The sequence below is a fragment of the Phyllosticta citribraziliensis genome, assembly GCF_038025025.1.
Source record: "Phyllosticta citribraziliensis strain CPC 17464 chromosome Unknown J3D65scaffold_1, whole genome shotgun sequence".
Lineage (NCBI taxonomy): Eukaryota > Fungi > Ascomycota > Dothideomycetes > Botryosphaeriales > Phyllostictaceae > Phyllosticta > Phyllosticta citribraziliensis.
The window spans coordinates 3,211,317-3,232,105 of record NW_027117338.1 but is presented as its reverse complement, the minus strand read 5'-3'; the positions used below and the strand labels follow the sequence as shown (position 1 = coordinate 3,232,105).

General features: G+C 57.1%; 8 protein-coding genes across 8 annotated transcripts; 6 read left to right on the top strand and 2 right to left on the bottom strand.

Annotated features, from left to right (window-relative positions):
• The first annotated feature begins 123 nt into the window (after positions 1–123).
• J3D65DRAFT_611811 (uncharacterized protein) lies at positions 124–993 on the top strand. The gene has a single exon (XM_066798957.1). The coding sequence runs from the start codon at positions 182–184 to the stop codon at positions 620–622; it is 441 nt and encodes a 146-aa protein (XP_066660345.1). The 5' UTR covers positions 124–181; the 3' UTR covers positions 623–993.
• Positions 994–1,444: 451 nt separating this feature from the next.
• On the top strand, positions 1,445–2,223 carry J3D65DRAFT_611808 (uncharacterized protein). The gene has a single exon (XM_066798956.1). The coding sequence runs from the start codon at positions 1,613–1,615 to the stop codon at positions 2,066–2,068; it is 456 nt and encodes a 151-aa protein (XP_066660344.1). The 5' UTR covers positions 1,445–1,612; the 3' UTR covers positions 2,069–2,223.
• Positions 2,224–2,390: 167 nt separating this feature from the next.
• J3D65DRAFT_611806 (acyl-CoA dehydrogenase-like protein) lies at positions 2,391–3,878 on the top strand. Its single transcript, XM_066798955.1, has one exon. It carries the CDS (start codon positions 2,496–2,498, stop codon positions 3,837–3,839), a length of 1,344 nt encoding a protein of 447 aa, XP_066660343.1. The 5' UTR covers positions 2,391–2,495; the 3' UTR covers positions 3,840–3,878.
• A 354-nt stretch (positions 3,879–4,232) lies between these two features.
• Positions 4,233–6,415, top strand: J3D65DRAFT_611804 (aspartyl aminopeptidase). The gene is made up of 2 exons (XM_066798954.1): positions 4,233–5,143; positions 5,323–6,415. Exons 1-2 carry the CDS (start codon positions 4,396–4,398, stop codon positions 6,294–6,296), a joined length of 1,722 nt encoding a protein of 573 aa, XP_066660342.1. The 5' UTR covers positions 4,233–4,395; the 3' UTR covers positions 6,297–6,415.
• Positions 6,416–6,503: 88 nt separating this feature from the next.
• J3D65DRAFT_49523 (uncharacterized protein) lies at positions 6,504–8,277 on the top strand. The gene is made up of 2 exons (XM_066796615.1): positions 6,504–6,672; positions 6,761–8,277. Exons 1-2 carry the CDS (start codon positions 6,588–6,590, stop codon positions 7,885–7,887), a joined length of 1,212 nt encoding a protein of 403 aa, XP_066660341.1. The 5' UTR covers positions 6,504–6,587; the 3' UTR covers positions 7,888–8,277.
• Positions 8,278–8,826: 549 nt separating this feature from the next.
• On the bottom strand, positions 8,827–10,903 carry J3D65DRAFT_611799 (seryl-tRNA synthetase, cytoplasmic). The gene is made up of 5 exons (XM_066798953.1): positions 10,620–10,903; positions 10,393–10,566; positions 10,100–10,333; positions 9,412–10,055; positions 8,827–9,311 (listed from the first exon to the last, which is right to left on the bottom strand). Exons 1-5 carry the CDS (start codon positions 10,750–10,752, stop codon positions 9,054–9,056), a joined length of 1,443 nt encoding a protein of 480 aa, XP_066660340.1. The 5' UTR covers positions 10,753–10,903; the 3' UTR covers positions 8,827–9,053.
• Positions 10,904–10,993: 90 nt separating this feature from the next.
• On the bottom strand, positions 10,994–13,362 carry J3D65DRAFT_611795 (transcription factor Opi1-domain-containing protein). Its single transcript, XM_066798952.1, has 2 exons — positions 12,742–13,362; positions 10,994–12,693 (listed from the first exon to the last, which is right to left on the bottom strand). Exons 1-2 carry the CDS (start codon positions 13,181–13,183, stop codon positions 11,435–11,437), a joined length of 1,701 nt encoding a protein of 566 aa, XP_066660339.1. The 5' UTR covers positions 13,184–13,362; the 3' UTR covers positions 10,994–11,434.
• A 1,591-nt stretch (positions 13,363–14,953) lies between these two features.
• On the top strand, positions 14,954–19,607 carry J3D65DRAFT_544878 (ABC-2 type transporter-domain-containing protein; the record flags this gene model as incomplete). Its single annotated transcript, XM_066796737.1, has 4 exons — positions 14,954–15,403; positions 15,470–17,733; positions 17,787–19,485; positions 19,578–19,607. 4 exons carry the CDS (start codon positions 14,954–14,956, stop codon positions 19,605–19,607), a joined length of 4,443 nt encoding a protein of 1,480 aa, XP_066660338.1.
• Positions 19,608–20,789: the final 1,182 nt, after the last annotated feature.

Below are 20,789 nucleotides of genomic sequence, written 5' to 3'. Positions count from 1 at the left end.
ACACCAAGCCGTGACTTTTCAGCCCCTGGCGAGTTGGGGGCGTCTGGCAAGATAGCAGTCAGCAAATCCAAAAACAGTACTTAAATTCGTGCATTTCCCCATGGAGCAATCATCCCAACCGCACGAATACCTTCAATCTCTCCAACCCACCACCAACCAATTCCTCTCACACAACTACACCATGTCTTCTCTCCGCCACCTCTTCGTCCTCACGGCAGCTCTATCCACAACCGCCCACGCCACCGGCACCATCACAGTCATCAACCAATGCTCCAACGCCCTCACCCTCGACGCCGGCAGCGCATTTACGCTGGCCGCGGGCGCCACAGCCGCGCCCATCACCTACGGCGCCGACGCCCTCGAAGTGCGCGTCTACACCGACGCGGCCAAGCCGCTCATCCTCGAGGCGACGGCCGCGGGCGGCATGGTGTACTACGACGTAGCCAGCATCGGCGGCAACGACGTCGGGTCGTACACGGTGGCGTCGAGCAATGGCGATTGCGTCCCCATAACGTGTCCTGCGCAGTCTACTTCGTGTACTACGCCGTATCAAACGACTGGGGATAGTACGTCGCATAGTTGTGCGGATGGGGCGTCTTTGACGTGGACGTTGTGTGGATGATTGGCTGAGGGTGGAGGGACCTGGGATAGAGAGGCTGGTATTGAGAATTGGTGGTGCGAATGATCGGTTCCTTGCTTCTGGTTTGGTAGGCGCGGCGATTTGTAAAATGTGTATGTAGGGAACGCGGGAGATTGATGCGCGCTTTGGATAGGCAGATGTGTTGGAAGAGACCTATGTCACTCTGCTCTCGTCCAATGGGCCATCCAAAGCCACCTTCTACAGCTCCTTTTGCGTGTTTTTCTTCGCTGCGAAATCTGACTTCCGTGTCCTCGTTGAGGTGTCGTCGCCGCTTAACTCGACGCCATTGGCAAGAGACAAACGACATAATACTACTTCGAGCTAGATATATTATCAGCAGAGAAAACAGGAACAAGAGAACAAACCCAGTCAGCACTTTTTCGCGACCCTATAAAGCCGTCGACGTCGAGTCAGTGCCTGGCGCACCTCACGCCCCAACCCCACAGCCGAGAACCAAACACAGCAACAGTTCGGTTGCGCCTTACGACTCGCGAGTCACCCATCTCGGCGCCTTGCGGACGATCCCTCCGCTTTTCTGGCACAGACGCTCGGCCTTTGGGGGCCAGAACGTCTCGTTTGGACGATCGGCAGCTCGTTTGAGTTATGGTTAATGGTCGATGGGGCGGAAGGGGCCGAGAGGTTTGGCCGCGGCCCCCAAGCCAAGCCAGGCGAAAAAAGATGCGGTGGAGGACGCGATCGGCAGGGCAGAGGCCGTTTTGGGGGGTTTGGGGGAAGATGTGGAGGAGGGAGGAGAGGTATATATTGTGTGAGGGAGGTCGGGTGGTGGGTGTTCTGCAGCAAGCAAGCTAGAAAGCAAATCAGTCTCCTCTTTTGGGTTTCCTCTGAGTACCTCACCTCGAAACAAACTCCTCATCTCAAATCGACGCATCCGCTGGGGCATTCTCTCTACACCCCCCGACGACTTAACAATTCCTTTCCGCGAAAAACAACAAACACAACAAAACCATCGCCATGTTTGTTCCCCGCGCCCTCGCCCTCCTCACCGCGGCCCTCTCAGCCACCGTCGCCGCCGTCGGCACCGCCAACGTCGTCAACAACTGCGCGTACGCCCTGACGGCGATAACGCAGCAAACCAGCACGGGGCGGACGCTGCAAAACCAATTCAGCATCCCGTCCGGCGGCTCGTCGTCGGCCGGCGAGCACAGCACCGACGGCTGGCGCATCAAGATGTGGAAGGGCGACAACCCCAGTCAGATTCTGGGTTACGAGACGAGGCTCGAGCGCACCATCGTGTACTACGATGTGTACGAGGATGGTGGAAGCCCCGTTGGCGATGCGTTTTCCATGAGCAGTACCGATTCTGCGTGCCATGCTATTCAGGGGGGCCAGGGCAACTTTGATGTTGTGCAGCCTGATTTGTACACTTGTACGTCGGATGCGTCGTTTACGCTGACGCTGTGCCCCTAAGGGGTGATATGAAAAGGTTTGGGAGGTCAATTGTACGGATGGATATGTTGTAAGAGACGGAGAAGAAGAAAAAACCTTGTATATAAACTTACTACTCCTCCTTTACCAAGGAGGGATGATGCTTAATTCAGCGAATTTTCAAGATTCCAAACGAGGTCCAGAAGAAATCAATCGACCTTGCAGTGAGATAGTAGAGCCTCGACCGAGGCCATTCAAGCCCATCGTCGCTCATTTCCTGTTTTGGAGCGGCAAAGTGGAGTGCGGGGCGGCGGGGTCTTCGCTGCCGGCTTGCACGTCACACCCGAGGCAGGGTATCGTTCCAGATGTTTTCTCTTATTGCGGTCAGTCAGTGTTGAAGAACCACTCACCAGTCGCTTTCAACAACTCTTTTGGTGTCAATCGCCCAATTTCATCCCACAACACCACCATGACTCCTAAACCAGCGGGGTCACCCACCAAGGAAGGAGGGCATGAGACTTCTAACCGCACGCCTCATGGCCCATGGGCGGAACCGGCCTTCCACAGCCTCTCGTCGCATTACTACAAGCCGTCTCACTACCGCCTTCAGGCAGCCCTTCGAACCTTCATTGACAGCAACGTCTTGCCTTATGCTCTAGACTGGGAGGCTGCCGGCTCGGCGCCGCGTGATGCAGCACTTGCCTGGGCACGTAGCGGCGTTGCCTACAGCGACGTGCCTCCGGCGTACCGGCCCGGATGGGTAGGAAATCCGGCGGGGATCCCATGGGAAGAGTTGGACGCATTTCACTACCTGATCATGGTGGACGAGGGTTCGCGGATCGAAGGTGGCGTAGGGACGAGTCTCGAGGGCGCGAGCGTGATTGCGGCGCCGCCCATCATCCACTGGGGTAGCGAGGAGCAAAAGAGAAAGTGGTTGCCCAGGTTGTTTGATTGGAGCACGTCGTTTGCGCTTGGCGTGACAGAGCCTAGAGGAGGAAGCGATGTCGCGGCGTTGACGACGACGGCAGAAAAGACGAAGATAGAGGATGGGAAAGAGTGGTATGTCGTCAATGGGGTTAAAAAGTGGATTACGGGGATCCCGTGGGCGACGCACATGGTGACGGCGGTGCGGACCGGGCCGCCAGGGTCCGGAGCAAATGGCATTTCCGTGTTGGTGATTCCAATGGACAGTCAGGGGCTTTCCTGGCGTCGCATCGAAAACAGCGGGCAAAAGGCCGGAGGTGCAAGTTGGGTCGAGCTGGAGGATGTTTGGGTTCCTGCGGAGAATCTCATCGGACGAGAGAATGAGGGCCTCAAGATGATTTTGACAAATTTCAACCGCGAAAGGTTCACCATGGCCGTGGGAATGAATCGAAAGGCGCGGACGTGTTTAGCGCACGCATTCACCTACGCCTGCCGGCGAGAGACGTTTGGAAAGCCGTTGATTGAGAATCAAATCATACGGCACAAGATTGCCACCATGGCCCGCGAGGTCGAGGCGCACTGGGCCTGGCTGGAGCAGATTGCGTACCATGTGCAAAGCTCCGAGATGAAGTGGCAAGATCCCAACATTGCAGGAAGAATTGCGTTGATCAAGGTGCAAGGCGGCAGGTTGGTGGAGATGGCGAATAGGGAGGCCCAGCAGATTTTTGGCGGCGCCGGATACACAAGGAGCGGCGTGGGCGCGACTGTCGAACAAATTTCACGGGACTTGAGAATGTTGGTAGTAGGAGGAGGAAGTGAAGAGATTCTTGAAGACTTGGGCGTGAGACAGGAAACTGCTCTGGCGACGAGGAAGGGATGGAAGCTCTGAGTAGTAGCCCAGTGTTACAAAATGAAAGGAGACATGATGAAAGAAAACAAACTTTTGCTCCGCAAACTGGGGCTGACTCGATGATTCATTTTTGCCCGATGTAGAAGGTCGCATCACGAAATGCTGAGAGGTTTGCTCGTCATTGGTGGTGTTGGCGTTTGAGGGTCGGCAGCGTGCATGAACTTGAGGGGAGAGAGATGGGCAATGTTTGAGAATGCAGAGTCAAGTTGTGACAGATGGTCTGGGTGTCTAGTGATGCTGAGGTGGGTGGGTGAAGAGAAGTCGGACGGAGGAGAGGAGAGGTGGTCGAGGAATCGGATTAGGTGACCTGGACCGGGGAGCTCGAAGCTAAATCCGCCCGATGCCCCGTGCACACCACCACGTGCAGCTCCCCCAGCAACTCCAGGCACCCTCTCATCGCCCAAGAACCCACCCTACTGTACCCAACCCACTCCTCCTCATTCACTCCATCCTCTCTTCCTCTCCTCGCCTCTTCTCCAGGTACCTTTCGGCTTTACATCATCCGCACCGACAGACCATTTCGAAATCTAATACCATGACGAGGAACCACCCCACTCTCCGCAAGACCCAGTCCTCCGCCTCGATGCATCTGCCTTACCAGAGGTTCAGCTGGCATCCAGACATGACCCATCGCGAGCAGCGCGCCTGGCCAAACCTTTTCCCCGAACCTTTCGACCACGAAACTCTCTACAGGGACTCGCCATTCCTCGCTCCTGTCCCCGAAGCGAAGCCGCCAGCGGTGCCTCCCAAGGTGCCCCAGACGCCTATCCCCGAGCTCCATCAGCCACCGACCAAGCTGGAACCGTCCAGGAAGACCTCCGAAGAGATCAAGACAGTCAAGCCAGAGGAATATACGCAGCCATTCTGCGACTTCTTGACCCAAAACCCTACCGTCTTTCACGCCGTCGACGCAGTGGCAAAGGACCTCGAGGCTGCAGGCTTCAAGAAGCTGTCGGAGCGCGATATCTGGAAGCTGAACAAGGGCGGTCTATACTATGTCGAGCGTAATGGATCGTCGCTCATTGCCTTCGCTGTTGGACCGGACTACGAGCCAGGTAACGGCGCAGCCATCCTGGCAGGTCATATCGATGCTTTGTGTGCCAGGCTCAAGCCTGTCCCACAACTAAGAACAAAGTCTGGATACGTCCAGCTGGGCGTAGCGCCCTATGCGGGTGCGCTGAACAGCACGTGGTGGGATAGGGACCTGGGTGTTGGCGGAAGAGTGTTGGTGAAGGAAGACTCGGGCAAGATTGTCTCCAAGCTGGTGAAGCTTGACTGGCCAAGTAAGTTGACACCGCATGTGCCGAAATATCGTGTGACACGCAACGATGACCTCAAAGTGTCGTCAGATGCTTCATACCACTGACGCGAGGAGCTGAATACTTCCTGGCGATTCTTCGTTGTGCTTAGACATCCTTTCAAACACATCTGGGGCAGTCTAGGATAATGCTGACAACTGCAGTTGCTCGCATTCCCACACTGGCTCCTCACTTTGGCGCTGCGGCGCAAGGACCATTCAACAAGGAGACGCAGATGGTGCCCATCATCGGGCTCGACAACAGCGATTTGTACGGAGGAAAGAGCGTTGAGGACTCTGAACCCTATTTCCGCCCCGGCAGATCTTTTGTTGCAACGCAGCCGCCAAAGCTTGTTCAGGCCATTTCGAAACAGCTGGGCATCGAGTCGACCAGTATTGTCAACTGGGAGCTGGAACTCTTTGACACACAGCCTTCTCAAGTGGGCGGTATTGAAAAGGAGTTCATCTTTGCTCCCCGCGTCGATGACAAGCTGTGTTCATGGGCCGCCGTCCAGGCTCTTCTGAACAGTGTCAAGCCCGAAACTTCTCAAGCAACCAGGAGCTCCTCGGGCATCAAGGTTGTTGGCCTCTTTGATGACGAAGAAATTGGCAGTCTTCTCCGCCAGGGCGCGAGATCCAACTTCCTCCCGGCCACCATCGACCGCATCATCGACTCGTTCGCGGGATTCCCGACGCCCTCGCTTCTCTCGCAAACCTTTGCCAACTCGTTCATCGTCTCCAGCGACGTCATTCACGCTGTGAACCCCAACTTCCTCAACGCCTACCTCGACCATCACTCACCTCGCCTCAACGTTGGTCTCGTGCTTTCCGCCGATTCCAACGGCCACATGACGACCGACTCGGTGTCGACAGCTCTCATGCAGCGCATTGCCGAAGAGAGCAAGCAGGAGCTGCAGGTTTTCCAGATCCGCAACGACAGCCGTAGCGGCGGCACCGTTGGGCCCATGCTCAGCGCCGCCACTGGCATCAGAGCCATTGACGCTGGTATCCCGCAGCTGAGCATGCACAGCATCCGCGCCACCACGGGTAGCTTGGACCCTGGACTCGGGGTTGCTATCTTCCAGGGCTTCCTGGACCACTATGAAAGGGTCGACTTGGAGTTTAGGGAGACGGTTTAGATGGAGGGTCAATCAAGGGGGCGGAATCTTGTAATTGTAGCTTTGCAGGCGGTAGCTACCTTGGGTAGAAGAAGGACTTTTCTAAGTACATGACATGCAACTAGCAATTTCAATATCTTGTCATGCAGTGCGTGCCATGATTGAGGTTTTGACGGAACCGAATAAAGGCCTGAGGCATGAAGTGCTGCCGGAAAAACTGCGGCAACCGGGCGCTCCGCCGAAAGCTCGCGGACGACTTGAACTGACCTCGCTCTCCGGAAATCTATCATTGAGGACCCGCACAACCTCGACATGAGGATTTCAGCAAGATTCGGCCGCACGGCCCTGTCACAATGGACTCGGCGAACCTTTAGCAGCACTGCTGCTCGCCCAGCCAGTATGCCAACCCAATTTCACCAACCCTCTCGGTGAACCACGAAATGATAAATCACGTCCTGGGAGCACGGCTAACGAATGACTACCAGCTATTCCCGAATTCGACCGGTCTTCGAGTGACGAACTGGACACTAAACTCCAAATCGCGCGCGACCGCATCATCATCCCCAAGCATCTGACGCCGCGGGAAACCAGAATCGTCTATGGCTCAAAACACCGAAAGCTCTTCGAAAACGAAGAAGAGCCCGTAGTCGCACACATTGGCGGCACCGACGTCCGACTGCAGCCGCTCGACCCGCAAAAGGACCATCCATCGGAATGGGGGACGCTCAAGAGCGTGATAACGCTGGCACAGACGCCGAGCGACTGGGCCAACGTGGAGCGGCTGCTCGTGGGCTACCAAAAGGCGGGAATCAAGCTGTCGCCCAGCCAGGTGCTCAGCGTGGTGCGCAAGGCATGGTTCCAGGGCCACCAAGACGCCGTGCTGCGCATGGTGGAGCGCGCGCACGAGACGGGCATCCGCATCCAGACGGAGGAGCTGCTGTCGACGCTGCTGTGGGGCCTGCGAGAGTTGGCCGTCGCCGGGCGCTGGTCGCGCCGCGCCCTCATGCGCGCCCTCACCGGCGTCCGCCAGGTGGCCGATTATCTCGAGGCGCCGGAGCACGCGGGCGGCGAGCGCGCCGTCAAGCCCGGCGACCTGCGCACGCTGCCGCTCACCATCGCCGCGCCCCTCGAGCTGCTGGCCGTCCATCACATCCGCTACGCGCCAAAGATCCCAGAGGAGCGCGAAAAGGCGCTGGACGAGCTGCGCCAGGGCGCCGAGCGCCTGCTGAACAACATCAAAATCTACGGCGGCGCTGTGCAGAAGCCGTCGTCGACGGAGGTGATCAAGGTCCGCTACGAGCGCCTCAAGGTCGCCGAGCATCGCCTCATGCGCGTCATCCCCGTCCACCATGCCGTTGCCCTTGCTCAGCGCCTCCTCGTCCCGTCTGACAAGATGCCGCAGCCGCAGCTCGCGGCACAGACGCTCGAAGAGTGCGACGCCCTGATCAAAGAGAATGTCAAGTCGATCGGAGAGAACCTCTCGCCTGGCCAGACCTTGGAGGAGAATTGGGCCGTCAGGGGGTGGCGCGCGTGCGAGTGGGTTGACGAGGGCATCAAAAAGAAGAGGACGGAGACGACGACGGAGACGACCACGGAGACGACCACGGAGTAAGCGGGCTGCTGTTGCGAGAGGAACGGAGGGAGCGTGGAGGCACCATGGGGGAGGGAGGTGGATGGACAGGCAGGGCAGACATGCCCCTGAGCAGGCCAGAGCGAGAACACGCCAAAGAAGCGCACCTCACCCACTCACTGCTCACGCTGAGCTGTAAAACTAAAAGAGACGGAGCGCAAATGCCAAATACATAGAAAAAGATTACCTCCACCTCCTCCCGTACATTGGCGCCCGCCATTTTCTGCAAGTGTTGAGTGCCATCATTGTTCCTCTTCCACGGCCCAACTCCTCACACATCTCCATCACTTCTCAACATCCATTTCACACTGGCCGCTAGTCCTACGAGCTTTTCCCTCCCACGCCGCCTGTCATCAAAGCAAGAGCACAGCGCCCAGCCCAGCCCAGCCCAGCCCAGCCTCCACGTGCGTCGGAATCACAACTATATCACACTCAGAATCAGAAGCTCAGGCAGCGCAGCACAGCGCAGCGTACGTCACAAGATACGCCATGCCTGGCATGTCATAGGCAAGCAAGGAAGGGTGTCGGTCAGGAGGCCGCGCACCGCGTGATAAACCCACCGTATCCGGTCAGGCCGGCCGCGAGTACATAAATACGCCGCCGCCGGCACATACTCTACTCTACTCCAGGCCGCTCCACTCAAATTCCGCGGCCACTGCCTACAGAGCAGTTACACGCGTCGACTCCTTCCTACTGCTGCGTCTCTTCTGCTGTTCTCTTCTCTTCTCTTATTTCTATCTCTTTCTGCCATTACCGTTTATATGCAGGCGGTTAAGGAGGCTTCCGCTCACATGCATCTTCTGACGACGACGACGACTTCCATTATAGCATTACAGCATAATGATGGAGGATGTCACCGCGGCAATCAGGGGGCGGGCAATGCAAGGAGGGTAAATAAAAGGAAAAGCAGGAGAGAAAAGCAGTGCAACTTTCGTTCGTTCGTTCGTACGTTGGTTGATTTGTTGGTTCGTCTACGCGCTCAATTCAATCGGCAACCCCACATGCATGCATGCATCCAGTGACCTGACCCTTCTGATCCACCGTACCTTGTCCGTACATCCATCCATCCAGCGCCAATCCCCAAAACTTTTCCCTTCCTTTACATCTTTTCCATCCATGCCAATCTTCACTCACAGGCCCAGACCCATCTAAACCTTGAGATCCTTAAGCTTATCAGCAGCCTCGCCGGGCGCGGCGACCTTGGGCTTGGGCGCAGCAGCCGGCGCCGCCTTGCCGGCCGCCTTGGCCGACGTCGTGTCCTTGGGCAGCTCGCGGACGAAGGGCAGGAACTCGGGCTGGCCGGGGATGTACTTGCGGAGCACCTCGGGGACGGTGAAGCCGTCGGGCGTCTGGTAGTTTTCGAGGATGCAGCACAGGCAGCGCTCGGTGGCGGCGAGGGTGGAGTTCTGGGTGGAGGAGGGTGTGAGTGTTAGTATGCGGATGGGTAAATAGAGAGGTGGGGAGGTAAGGAGATTAGTGGGGGGAAGGGTTTGGGAGGAGACGTACCAGCGCGTGCACGTATTCCTTGCGCGCCGCCGTCTGCTTCTTGGTGCCGTAGCGAATCTCCAGCTCACGCGTCTGGTAGTCGAGGCAGTTGGAGCACGAGACGAGCTCCTTGTACTCGCCCTGGAAGGGGAACCAGGCCTCGAGGTCGTACTTCTTGGCGGCGGCGTTGTTGAGCGCGCCCGACACAATGGCCACGACGTGGTACGGCAGCTTCAGCGTCTGGTAAAACTCCTCGGCCGTCGCCATCATGCTCTCGAACGCCTCCCACGACGCGTCCGGCTTGGTGATGAGGAACTGCTCGATCTTTTCGAATTGGTGCACGCGGAAGATGCCCCACGCGTCGCGCCCGTGCGAGCCGGCTTCTTTGCGGAAGCACGTCGAGTAGCCGGCGTACTTGATGGGGAGCTCCGCGGGCTGGAGCCACTCTTCCGCGTGGAGGGCCGAGAGGGGCTGCTCCGAGGTGGCAATCAGGTACTTGTCCGTGTCCTTGTTGTTCTCGTCTTCCGTGACCTTGTACAGTTCCTCGTCAAACTGCTCGAGTTGTGCCGTCTTGGCCATCTGATCCCGGAGCATCATGAAGGGGGGAGCGTTGGGCTGGTAGCCCTTGTTGTACAGGAACTCGAGGCCGTAGTTGATGAGAGCCACTGTCGAGATTAGCTGCGTAGCGTCATTGTAGCGAGAGACGTACGGTTCAAGAACAAGCCCATGCCAGTCAAGCAGTAACCACGGTGGCCGACAACCTTGACGCCGCGGTCCGGGTCGTAACCACCGAGGCGGTACAGCACCTCGTGGTGAGAGAGGCAGTCCTTCTTCTCCACCGTCACACCCTCGGGCGCCCATGACCGTATCTTTTCGTTGTTGTCCTCGTCGTTGCTGACGGGCACCGAGGGGTGGACATAGTTGCCGACAGTCTTGACCTTGGCTGCGCGCCGTTAGTCCACCAGTCGCATTGGGCCGTCACCCAAGCAGCATCGCACGCACCGAAAAGCGCCTTTTCCTTTTCCGCGGCCAGGTCCTCCTGCGCCTTCTTCTTGTTGGTCAATTCCTCCTTGAGCTTCAGCAGGTCGTCGGCGCTCTCCTTGGCCTTTTTCTTTTGGCCAATCTCCTTTTGCGTCTGGTTGATTTGGGAGCTAATCTGCGTCGCCTCGTACTTGGCTGTGGGATGGATCAGCCTGGACTGTCACAACGGTGGAGGGCTCGAGACGCACTTTTCCTGTGATCTTCCCACATGGCAATAATCTCGTCCACCACCTCGACCGAGGCGCCACGCTTGCGCTGCGACTCCCTGATCTTCTCAGGGTTGCCGCCGCGCTCGGTAATGAAATCTTGAATGTCGAGCATTTTGGAGAGTTGTAGGGTGGTGAGGAGGGAGAGGAAAGATTGTGGTGAGGGTCGAGGAATGTTTACAGGGCTGCCCCGCTACATGTGTCTCGCCAGTGACTGGGAATCATTTCGACCTGAGTCATGGGCGGTGAGCGACGTCGGGCCGGCGAAACACCACGCCGGACATCGTCACATGGATTCCATCATTGCATGGCGATGCTCAAATGGCGTCGCATTACTCTGTCAAAGGCACTCGAAGCGCACGCAAAATTGCTTCCATTCTCATCAAAAAGCAACTCCGCCTCACCGCTCGCCCGCAAACCTACGCGTAGGCTCCATGTTGAGCCTGGCTCTGGTCATTATCGTATACTCCAAGAACCAAGAGGGAATCAATCGACCGAAAGCAGAAAAAGCAGCCCGCAACCTCGTTCAAACAAATCGCCAAAGAAATGTAGCCGTGACGCCAAACAGTCTGAAAATGAACCACTCGCTAAGACATCATGCAACTAGTGGGAAATGCAAATGACAGACAACCAGACACCAGAACATATGAACCACAATATCGGAAAACCCCCATCAGAATGAGAACTTTTCCGGTCGGAAAACTCGCCGTAACGACAGTCCAAGGAAATCGACCAGTCCGGAACCAGGCATTGCAAAAGACAAAACAAGTCGTAAGCGACAGTCGGGCTTGTCGCACCTAGTTTTGCGGCGGCATCATCGGCGGCAGAGCCACCCCATTTGCAGTCTTTTCGTCGTGCGGCGCGCTTCCATCCTCCTCTTTCCTCTTCTTGCCAAACGTGTCGAGCCACTGCTCAGCGCTCTGAATCGTGCTCGTAACGACCATGCTGACCTGTTCCATCATGTCGAGGCCTTCCTTGGCGTACGCGAGCATCCTGTTTGCGCGTCTCACTTCGGCGCCGGCACCATTGTTAGCGTGGCCATCCTCGGCGTACGCAGTGGCCCGCCAGCGGCCAGGTACGGAGAGGAGTTGGTCGCGGACAAAGTTGCTCGCGTTTTCGGGAAGTGCGCCTCCGGCATAGGTCGAAACCATTTCGACGACGCTCTTGACCGTCTTCCAAATATCTTCGCAAAGCGCCTTGATCTTGTCGGCCAGGCGCCTGCTCTGTTCCTCGCGTTGTCGCTCTTCAAAGTCGCGCATGAGCTGGCGAGAGCCAACGCCCTTTTCATCTCTGTGCTGCTCGGGTGCGGTGGACGAGTTGGTGGTCTTGTCATAATCCTCGAGCACCATCTTCAAGGCGCGCATGACCTTGGCCAAGTGATTCGACGCGTTGCTCATCATTCCAAGACAGAATTTGAGGCTCCGGAGCGACGTCTCAGACAGGGCAGCGCCAAGGCCGGAAGTGGTAATCATCATCCTTGTCGACCAGTGAGGTTGCCGGTGGCTCTCGGATTGCGATTTTTCGTGGCCGTTTGCCATGAGAAGCTGGCCTTGGCCGTTGGTTGCTCTCTCTTCATAGGCAGGCGAGCGGTTAGAGTCGTACGGTGGCAGAGAATCCTCGCTCCGGGCGAATGAAATGTCGGAATCTCCTCGAGTCCGGGCGGCTCTTACTGGCGGCGTCTGCAGACCCTTTTCAATGTCCATCATGTCGGTATCTGTGCGTCGTCTCTTGTGGCCGTGAAAGTCTTGTTCGCCATTGGGCTGGCGGTCTCCCAAGTAGCGGCGAAGGCTTCTTTCAACTCCGGTGCGACGGCCGACCGACCCCACAGTGTTTGCGACATTGCGCTCCAGGAAATCGGCGCTGTACTGGACGAAGCGAGGCGAATACGCCTTGGTCGAAGAGTACGCATTCAAAGAGCCGTTGATGGTGCCACCAATCCATGGGTGGCTGGACGTCAGCAGCGAGAGAAGTGGCTCTTGTCGATTTTCAGCTTCGTGGAAGCCGTTTGCTTGCGGTGGAAGGGCGTTGGTGCGACCCGAGGGCGACATGGCATAGTCTACGGCACTTAGTATGGGTGGTCGGCAGGAGCGCATGTTTTCCATACCTGGGTTACCGAGCCCTACTATGGCTTCGGCAGCCAGGAGCTCCTTGGAGTTGAGCGCCCCGGGTTGCGCGGCATTGTTTAGGTGGTCGTCGATGCTGACCATGCTCTCCGTGTCCATGGGGCTGCCAATCTCAAGATCGGCGGCGGTGCGAGGAGCGGCGGTTGGCACGCGAGGAAAGGAGAGGGCGTGGAGGTTTGTGTTTTGCCATTGTTGCGATTCGGCAGACGAGGGCGGAAACAGGGTTGGGCGATAGTTGTCCGAGGCGTTTGAAATGTTGCGCGAATGGGTCGAGGCAGGCAGACCGAGCGACTTGAGGTCGGGCAGGTGAAGGCCGTTTGGCACGGGGGTGGGTTGCGGGTCCTGCGTGGGAACGGAGGGCAGATGCAGTGTATCCGGGTCGCTGTGGGCGTAGGCCGGCGGCCGTTCCTGGCCCAGCTCCATCGCCCACTGATGCCGGGTTGCCGATGGTGGGCGATGCGAGGGAAAGTTGACAGAATATCAGAATGGCTGCAGGGGCGATGAGGGTCTTGAGGGCGATGTCGGTGGTGGTGATGATGGGGAGGAGATGAGGGGAGAGACAGGCTTGGGTTGGGCTTGGGCGTCTGTCCCGTCAGGTTAGGCCATCACATGCTTAGCGCGGCATGTGAGATGAAAGAAGGTCGCCTTTTGCCGACGGGGACGGCCCACTCACATGAGCTGGAGGCCGCTCCTCGACAACCAACAACAACCACCTTGCCAATCACACGCCTGTCCACATGTGAAGCTTCGAGTCAGTTTTGGCCTCTACACCAAGAGTCGCATCTGTTTCCGTACACCAACACCGTACAATGCTGCGTGGCACGCGCTAACCCAGCGCTGCGCTGCGCTGCGACTTGGCATCCGGTGGGCGCATGGTGCAGATTAGACAATCTAACCACACGCCTAGCCTGCGCTCTTGCGGTCAAGGCAGAGGGGCGAAGGAACAAACGACTGTAAGCTCCGGTGGTTGCGAATCCAACTCGAGGCTAAACATTGAAGCGCCAAGGCGATTCCTGTCCCGCATTGGCTCGCCATGCGATTTTGCAAAATGTGGATCGGATTTACACGCCGGGCTCCACCTTTTTTTTCTCGCCTGTCGGTGACGCAAGGAGTTGGTCTCGGAAGTCGACAGAAGCACACCATCTGTACCTAGACGAGGTGCCTGTTGGTGTAGGCATGGCACGTGTGCTGTGTGTGTCGAGACGGTCAAATCCCTTGGCGGTCCCAGACGACCCGCATGCAGAAAACACCACATTTCCGGTCCACGGCGGTGTCTGTTTTGATAATGTACATGGCAATACGAGCGGGCGTCTCAACAACGTCGGCAACTGTCTCACCCGCACCCGAATGGCAAAGGGGCCCTCTCTCTTATCAGCGTGTCACCGCACAGCGCAGCCAAGAGCACACGATGGGGCAATGGAATGTTTCCGTTGGTGCAGCTTGATTCATCAGCAGCTGCAACGGACGGGATGGCGGTCCGCAGCGCATGCCGACAAACATCCGGGGATCAGCCTCGCGGCCTCTTTCTGATTTGCTCAAACCACCTACCGCACGACACCGACGACCTCTCTGCCCGCCGCGGTGTCCCCCTGGCCCTGGCCCTGGCCCTGGCACAGGCACAGGCCGCCCTCGGCAACAGTCAACCCTCCGCCACTTCGGACAACACCCGTCGACACGTCCCCCGCGGACTTGTCTGCGCTGCTTGCCAGAGGCTCTGTTTGACTTTGCTTCTCTCGCCGTTTACCAAGCTTTTTGCTTAGCATGCTGAGACATTCAAGCTTAACCTCCCACCCGGTTGCGGCAGCGACATGGATTTCTCTTCTCCCGGGACCACCTCCACCATGGGCCCATTTGCCAGCTGGTCGTGTCCATGCAGTCTTCTAGAATCCAATGCCCCACATTGCCCCATGTGTCCAACCAACGCGGCGTTAAGCCCCATTTTACTTCCAATCTCCATGACTTTCCAGGTATTACACACCATGCAGGGAGTCCTTATAGTGCATATTTGCCGTGCCCCTCCCCCATGAGCCCCTGCTCTCGTACTTCTTTTTTCTTCCCCGACTCTCTTATTTGAGGCCCCGACGCCCGCTCGTCGTCCTCCTTGCTTCGTCCTCTTGTCAAGTTTTTTCAGTTCCAAAAGGCCGTGCGTGAGGGTGCCTGACAGCGGGATCTGCAATCAAGTCATTCGGCGTCATGGACGCTGAGCGGGAAATTCAGACCACTTCGGTCAACACCTCGACTGCCTTTTCCTCGACCGCTTTTGAAGGCAACCAAACCACTGTTGAGCGCACTGTTGTCAACTCGGGCGCCTCTGAAAAGGGTAGCGACGATGGCAACACGCTCAAGTCTGAGAGCTCCATCAACATCAATGATGGCGTCGACGTCGACCGCGCCGAGGCTGCTTTCCGCACCCTCAGCCGCGAGTTTACCAAGATGAGCGAAAAGCGAGTCTCCGTTTCTCAGGACAAGAGCACGGATACTGAGAAAGGCACCGCCAACGCCTCTGGTCCTTTTGACCTGGAGGCCGCGTTGAGAGGCCAAAAGTCCGAGGCTGAAGAGGCTGGCATCAAGGGAAAGCGCATCGGTGTCATCTGGGAGAACCTCACTGTCAAGGGAATGGGTGGCGTCAAGACATATGTCAAGGTAAGTGGCACACAACAATACCGTATGGGGTATCAGTTAGTCAACAGCCGACTGATGACGTGACAGACGTTTCCCCAAGCTTTTGTCTCCTTTTTCAATGTGTACGAGACTGCCGTGAACCTTCTGGGACTCGGCAGAAAGGGGACCGAGTTCAACATTCTCCAGGACTTTTACGGAGTCACCAAGCCTGGAGAGATGGTCCTCGTGCTCGGAAGACCCGGTTCCGGCTGTACCAGTTTCCTCAAAGTCATTGCAAACCAGCGTGTTGGCTACACTGGCATTGATGGCGAGGTCCTGTACGGCCCCTTTGATGCAGAACACTTTGGCAAACGCTACCGAGGAGAAGCCGTCTACAACCAAGAAGACGACGTTCACCACCCCACTCTGACCGTCGGCCAAACCCTCGACTTCGCGCTGGACTGCAAGGTTCCCGGCACCCGCCCCGGTGGCATCGGCAGGCACGAATTCAAAGAAAAGGTCATCGACATGCTCCTGAAGATGTTCAACATTGAGCACACGAAGCGTACCAACGTCGGAAACGCCTTTGTACGTGGAGTCTCAGGAGGAGAGAGAAAGCGTGTCTCCATTGCCGAAATGATGGTCACCAACGCGGCTGTCTGCAGTTGGGACAACTCAACCAGAGGTCTTGACGCCTCCACCGCTCTGGATTACGCCAAGTCCTTGAGGATTTTGACCGACATTCACAAAGTCACGACATTTGTGTCTCTCTACCAGGCATCGGAATCGATTTACGAGCAATTCGACAAGGTCATGGTGATTGACTCGGGCCGCATGGCCTACTACGGACCCATCCAGGAAGCCCGCGGATACTTTGAGGGCCTGGGCTTCCTGGAGAAGCCGCGCCAAACCACCCCCGACTATCTGACTGGCTGCACCGATCCTTTCGAGCGCGAGTACCAACCCGGAAGGAGCGCAGACAACGTCCCCAGCACTGGCGAGGCTCTTGCCGAAGCCTTCAACAAGTCCGACATTGCTGCTCGCAACAAGGCCGAGATGGCCGAGTATCGCGACCAGATTAAGCAAGAGAAGCAGGTCTTTGATGACTTCCAGACTGCCGTCGCCCAGGGCAAGAGACATGCTTCCAAAAAATCCGTCTACACCATTCCATTCTACCTCCAGGTGTGGGCGCTGATGAAGCGTCAGTTCCTGCTCAAATGGCAGGACAAGTTTCAGCTCACGGTATCCTGGACCACCTCGATCGTTGTCGCCATTGTTCTCGGTACTGTCTGGCTTGATATCCCCAGAACCGACTCGGGTGCCTTTACCCGCGGCGGTCTCTTGTTCATTTCGCTCCTTTTCAACTCCTTCCAGGCCTTTTCCGAACTCGTCTCTACCATGCTGGGTCGACCAATCATCAACAAGCATCGAGCCTACACGTTCCACCGGCCTTCAGCATTGTGGATCGCCCAGATTGGTGTAGATACCGTTTTCGCCGCCGTCCAGATTCTCGTCTTTAGCATTATGGTCTATTTCATGTGCGACCTTGTCAGAGACGCAGGCGCATTCTTCACCTTTGTGCTGCTCATCATCACTGGTTACCTGTCCATGACGCTCTTCTTCCGTACCATGGGTTGCGTCTGTCCCGATTTCGATGTTGCCATTCGTGCGGCCGGAACAGTCATTACCTTTTTCGTCCTTTCGAGCGGTTACCTCATCCAGTGGCAGTCGATGCAAGTTTGGCTTAGGTGGATATTCTACATCAACCCGCTCGGTCTCGGATTTTCCGCGCTCATGATGAATGAGTTTGAACGAATCTCTTTGACCTGCGGAGCGGACCTTGTCCCAAGTGGCGGGAACTACAACGACATCAACCACCAGACTTGTACCCTGCAGGGTAGCACGCCTGGATCCAGAATCGTCTCGGGAACTTCGTACATTGAGTCCGCCTTTTCCTGGAGCCCGGGTGAGCTCTGGCGCAACTTTGGCATCATCATGGCGCTCATCGTTGGCTTTTTGTGTGCCAACGCATTCCTTGGTGAGCTCGTCAAGTGGGGCGCCGGCGGAAAGACTGTTACCTTTTACGCCAAGGAGGATGCGGAGCGCAAGGAGCTCAACCAAAGGCTTGTGGAGAAGAAGGCGAACAAGGGCCACAACAACGCGCAGACTGAAGAGGATTCGGGGCTCCTCGTCGAGTCCAAGTCTATCCTGACGTGGGAGGACCTCTGCTACGACGTTCCCCACCCAGCCGGTCATGGTCAACTCCGCCTGCTCAACAACATCTTCGGTTATGTCAAGCCCGGTCAACTCACGGCACTGATGGGCGCATCAGGAGCTGGGAAGACCACGTTGCTGGACGTTCTTGCAGCCAGGTAAAGATTAACCTCATCATTCTCATGACTACTTTTACTAATAATCCATGTAGGAAGAACATCGGAGTTATTACCGGAGAAAAGCTGGTCGACGGAAAGCCTCCTGGAATTGCTTTCCAGCGCGGTACTGCCTATGCTGAACAACTCGACGTCCACGAGCCCGCGCAGACTGTGCGTGAAGCGCTGCGATTCTCGGCCGATCTGCGCCAGCCTTTCGAAACTCCTCAGTCTGAAAAGTATGCCTACGTTGAAGAGGTCATTTCGCTCCTGGAAATGGAGGACATTGCGGACGCCATCATCGGCGAGGCCGACACTGGTCTCGCTGTTGAACAGCGCAAGCGTGTTACCATTGGTGTAGAACTTGCGGCCAAGCCTGAGCTGTTGTTGTTCTTGGACGAGCCTACTAGCGGTCTGGACAGCCAAAGCGCATGGAATATCGTTCGTTTCCTCAAGAAGCTGGCAGCCGCTGGCCAGGCTATCTTGTGTACCATTCACCAGCCGGGCTCATCCCTCTTCGAAAGCTTCGACCGTCTGCTGCTTCTCCAGCGCGGTGGACAATGTGTCTACTTTGGCGACATTGGCGAGGATGCTTCGACGCTCATCGAATACTTCCACCGCCGTGGAGCCGACTGCCCGCCCAACCTTAACCCTGCCGAATGGATGCTGGATGCCATTGGAGCCGGCCAGACCCCTCGCATCGGCGACCGGGACTGGGCGGACATCTGGAAAGAGTCGGAAGAGTTTGCCCAGGTCAAGAAGGACATTGTTCGTATGAAGGAGGAGCGCATCGCCGAGGTCGGCTCTGTGCCCGAGGTCCAGCAAAAGGAGTACGCCACCCCTCTCTGGTATCAGATCAAGAGAGTCTCTGGTCGCGCTCAACTGTCCTTCTGGCGCACGCCCAACTACGGCTTCACTCGCTTCTACTCGCACGCCATGGTCGCCGTCTGTACCGGTCTCTTCTTCTTGCAGCTCGACGACTCGCGCGCCTCGCTACAGTACCGCATCTTCGTCATTTTCCAAGTCACCGTCCTTCCTGCCCTCATTCTCGCCCAGATCGAACCAAAGTACGCCATTGCGCGCATGATTTCTTTCCGCGAGCAGTCGGCCAAGACGTACAAGACGCTGCCTTTCGGCATCTCGATGATCCTGGCCGAAATGCCGTACTCGATCCTCTGCGCCGTCAGCTTCTTCCTGCCGCTGTACTACATCCCGGGCTTCCAAGCGGCGTCGTCGCGCGCCGGCTACCAATTCTTCATGGTGCTGATCACGGAGATCTTCTCGGTGACGCTGGGCCAGCTCATCGCGGCCGTGACGGCGTCGCCCGTGTCGGCCGCACTCTGCAACCCGTTCGTCATCATCATCTTCGCCCTCTTCTGCGGCGTGACGATCCCCAAGCCGCAGATCCCCGGCTTCTGGCGCGCCTGGCTGTACCAGCTCGACCCGTTCACGCGCCTCATCGGCGGCATGGTCGTGACGGAGCTGCACGGCCGCAAGGTCGAGTGCACGCCCGCCGAGTACAACCTCTTCACCGCGCCGCCCGGCCAGTCGTGTGGCCAGTACATGGCCGACTTCTTCAGCGCGGGCGGCCCCGGCTACCTCGCTGCTAACGACACCAGCAGCTGCGAGTACTGCGCGTATGCTGTCGGCGACGAGTTTTACACGCCGCTCGGCTACGACTTTGCGACGCGCTGGCGCGACTTGGGCATCTTCACTGCGTTTATCGGCAGCAACATTATCCTGCTGTTGCTTGCGGTAAGTTCCTTCTTTCCTCACTCCCTCCTTGACGACAAGATAAGGCGTCGTGTGCATCGGAGATTGAGTGCTGACGTGCTGTGTGACGATAGGCCCGCTACCTCAACTTCAACCGCCGCTAGTCTGCCAATTGGTTGGATGGTCAGTCGGTTGCGCAGAGACGCTGGCTGGCGCGCATTCCAACGCCCGCGTTGCCGTCTGCGCCGATTCGTCCGTCTGTCCGTCCGCCTGTCTTCCTGGTTGCCCTGCCCTTGCGGCAGACGCTCTCCAGCCAGCAGCCAGGGAGCGCAGTCCACCTACCATCCTGGGCCGGCCAGGCACAGAGCGGCCTTCTGTGCATACCTCCCTCACCACGGCGTGGCCCTCGAAATCCCCTGACACACGCTCTTGCCCTGCCTCGTCTCCGCGCTATAGCACGACGCAGGGTGTCTCATAGTCTCATTCCTCTCGACACCCGACCTGCTGTCACACACATCCTCTACTCCTCTACATCTCTAACGTACCGGCTGACCACACCGCACCGCACGCACGTAATCAAAAGTCACATGACACTTCAACCCTGCCCTTTCGTCCCTGTCTGCCCTGAACAGGCACAGCATGGCACCCCTTCATCAACAAAAATTGGCGTCTTTCGGATATTTTTTTTTTTCTCTCCTTTCCTTTCTGGTTTTTTAGCTACTGCATTACTTTCTTAATTCAGACGACGGATGGACGATGCGTGGTATGAGGAAGACAAGAGGCGAAGGAAAAGATGATGGAAAGGAGAGAAAGGGAGAGGGGCGCATTTTATGAGTACGACGGCCTGCCTGATGGACAGATGCATGGACGGTTGGTGCATGGATGCATTGACGGCTAGATAGATAGATAGTTCGACGGCGATATAGATGATATATAGATAGAGATAGAACAAGTATGGACACTAGTTGATCACACTGAGCGCAGCAGCAACGCGGACGGCGAAAGTGAAGTCGGCGGGGCGTAAGTGACGTCTACCTCCCTACCTCGGTACCTCAAGTCAGATAACTCGAGGACAGGAGAGGGGTGCAGGTGGACAGTAGTAGTGCTGTTGAGGCGGTTTGCTCATCGTGCCACCTATTTACCTGCCTACCGTCGCTCTGAGCAGCAGCCTGCCTGCTCTTCCCTATGCTAACATGCATTACGTATCGTGTCAAGCCGTCAAGCCGCCCATCCTACTCATATTATACTTCTTCTTCTTCTTCACAACCCACTTTCTCTTCTACCCGCTCACCCGCTCACTTTTCTTCTTAGTATTGTTGGAAAGTTGGAAAATTCGCTCGCTCCGC

What these genes read in the sequence shown, in the direction of transcription:
- J3D65DRAFT_611808 (XM_066798956.1), top strand. Translation starts at nt 1,613, where the DNA reads ATGTTTGTTCCCCGCGCCCTCGCCCTCCTCACCGCGGCCCTCTCAGCC.
- J3D65DRAFT_611806 (XM_066798955.1), top strand. Translation starts at nt 2,496, where the DNA reads ATGACTCCTAAACCAGCGGGGTCACCCACCAAGGAAGGAGGGCATGAG.
- J3D65DRAFT_611799 (XM_066798953.1), bottom strand. Translation starts at nt 10,752, where the DNA reads ATGCTCGACATTCAAGATTTCATTACCGAGCGCGGCGGCAACCCTGAG. An exon ending in AAAGGAAAAGGCGCTTTTCG is followed by an intron (nt 10,334 to 10,392) that starts GTGCGTGCGATG and finishes AACGGCGCGCAG; the next exon opens with CCAAGGTCAAGACTGTCGGC. An exon ending in CATGGGCTTGTTCTTGAACC is followed by an intron (nt 10,056 to 10,099) that starts GTACGTCTCTCG and finishes TAATCTCGACAG; the next exon opens with TGGCTCTCATCAACTACGGC.
- J3D65DRAFT_611795 (XM_066798952.1), bottom strand. Translation starts at nt 13,183, where the DNA reads ATGGAGCTGGGCCAGGAACGGCCGCCGGCCTACGCCCACAGCGACCCG. An exon ending in AGTAGGGCTCGGTAACCCAG is followed by an intron (nt 12,694 to 12,741) that starts GTATGGAAAACA and finishes TAAGTGCCGTAG; the next exon opens with ACTATGCCATGTCGCCCTCG.
- J3D65DRAFT_49523 (XM_066796615.1), top strand. Translation starts at nt 6,588, where the DNA reads ATGAGGATTTCAGCAAGATTCGGCCGCACGGCCCTGTCACAATGGACT. An exon ending in CACTGCTGCTCGCCCAGCCA is followed by an intron (nt 6,673 to 6,760) that starts GTATGCCAACCC and finishes AATGACTACCAG; the next exon opens with CTATTCCCGAATTCGACCGG.
- J3D65DRAFT_611811 (XM_066798957.1), top strand. Translation starts at nt 182, where the DNA reads ATGTCTTCTCTCCGCCACCTCTTCGTCCTCACGGCAGCTCTATCCACA.
- J3D65DRAFT_611804 (XM_066798954.1), top strand. Translation starts at nt 4,396, where the DNA reads ATGACGAGGAACCACCCCACTCTCCGCAAGACCCAGTCCTCCGCCTCG. An exon ending in GGTGAAGCTTGACTGGCCAA is followed by an intron (nt 5,144 to 5,322) that starts GTAAGTTGACAC and finishes TGACAACTGCAG; the next exon opens with TTGCTCGCATTCCCACACTG.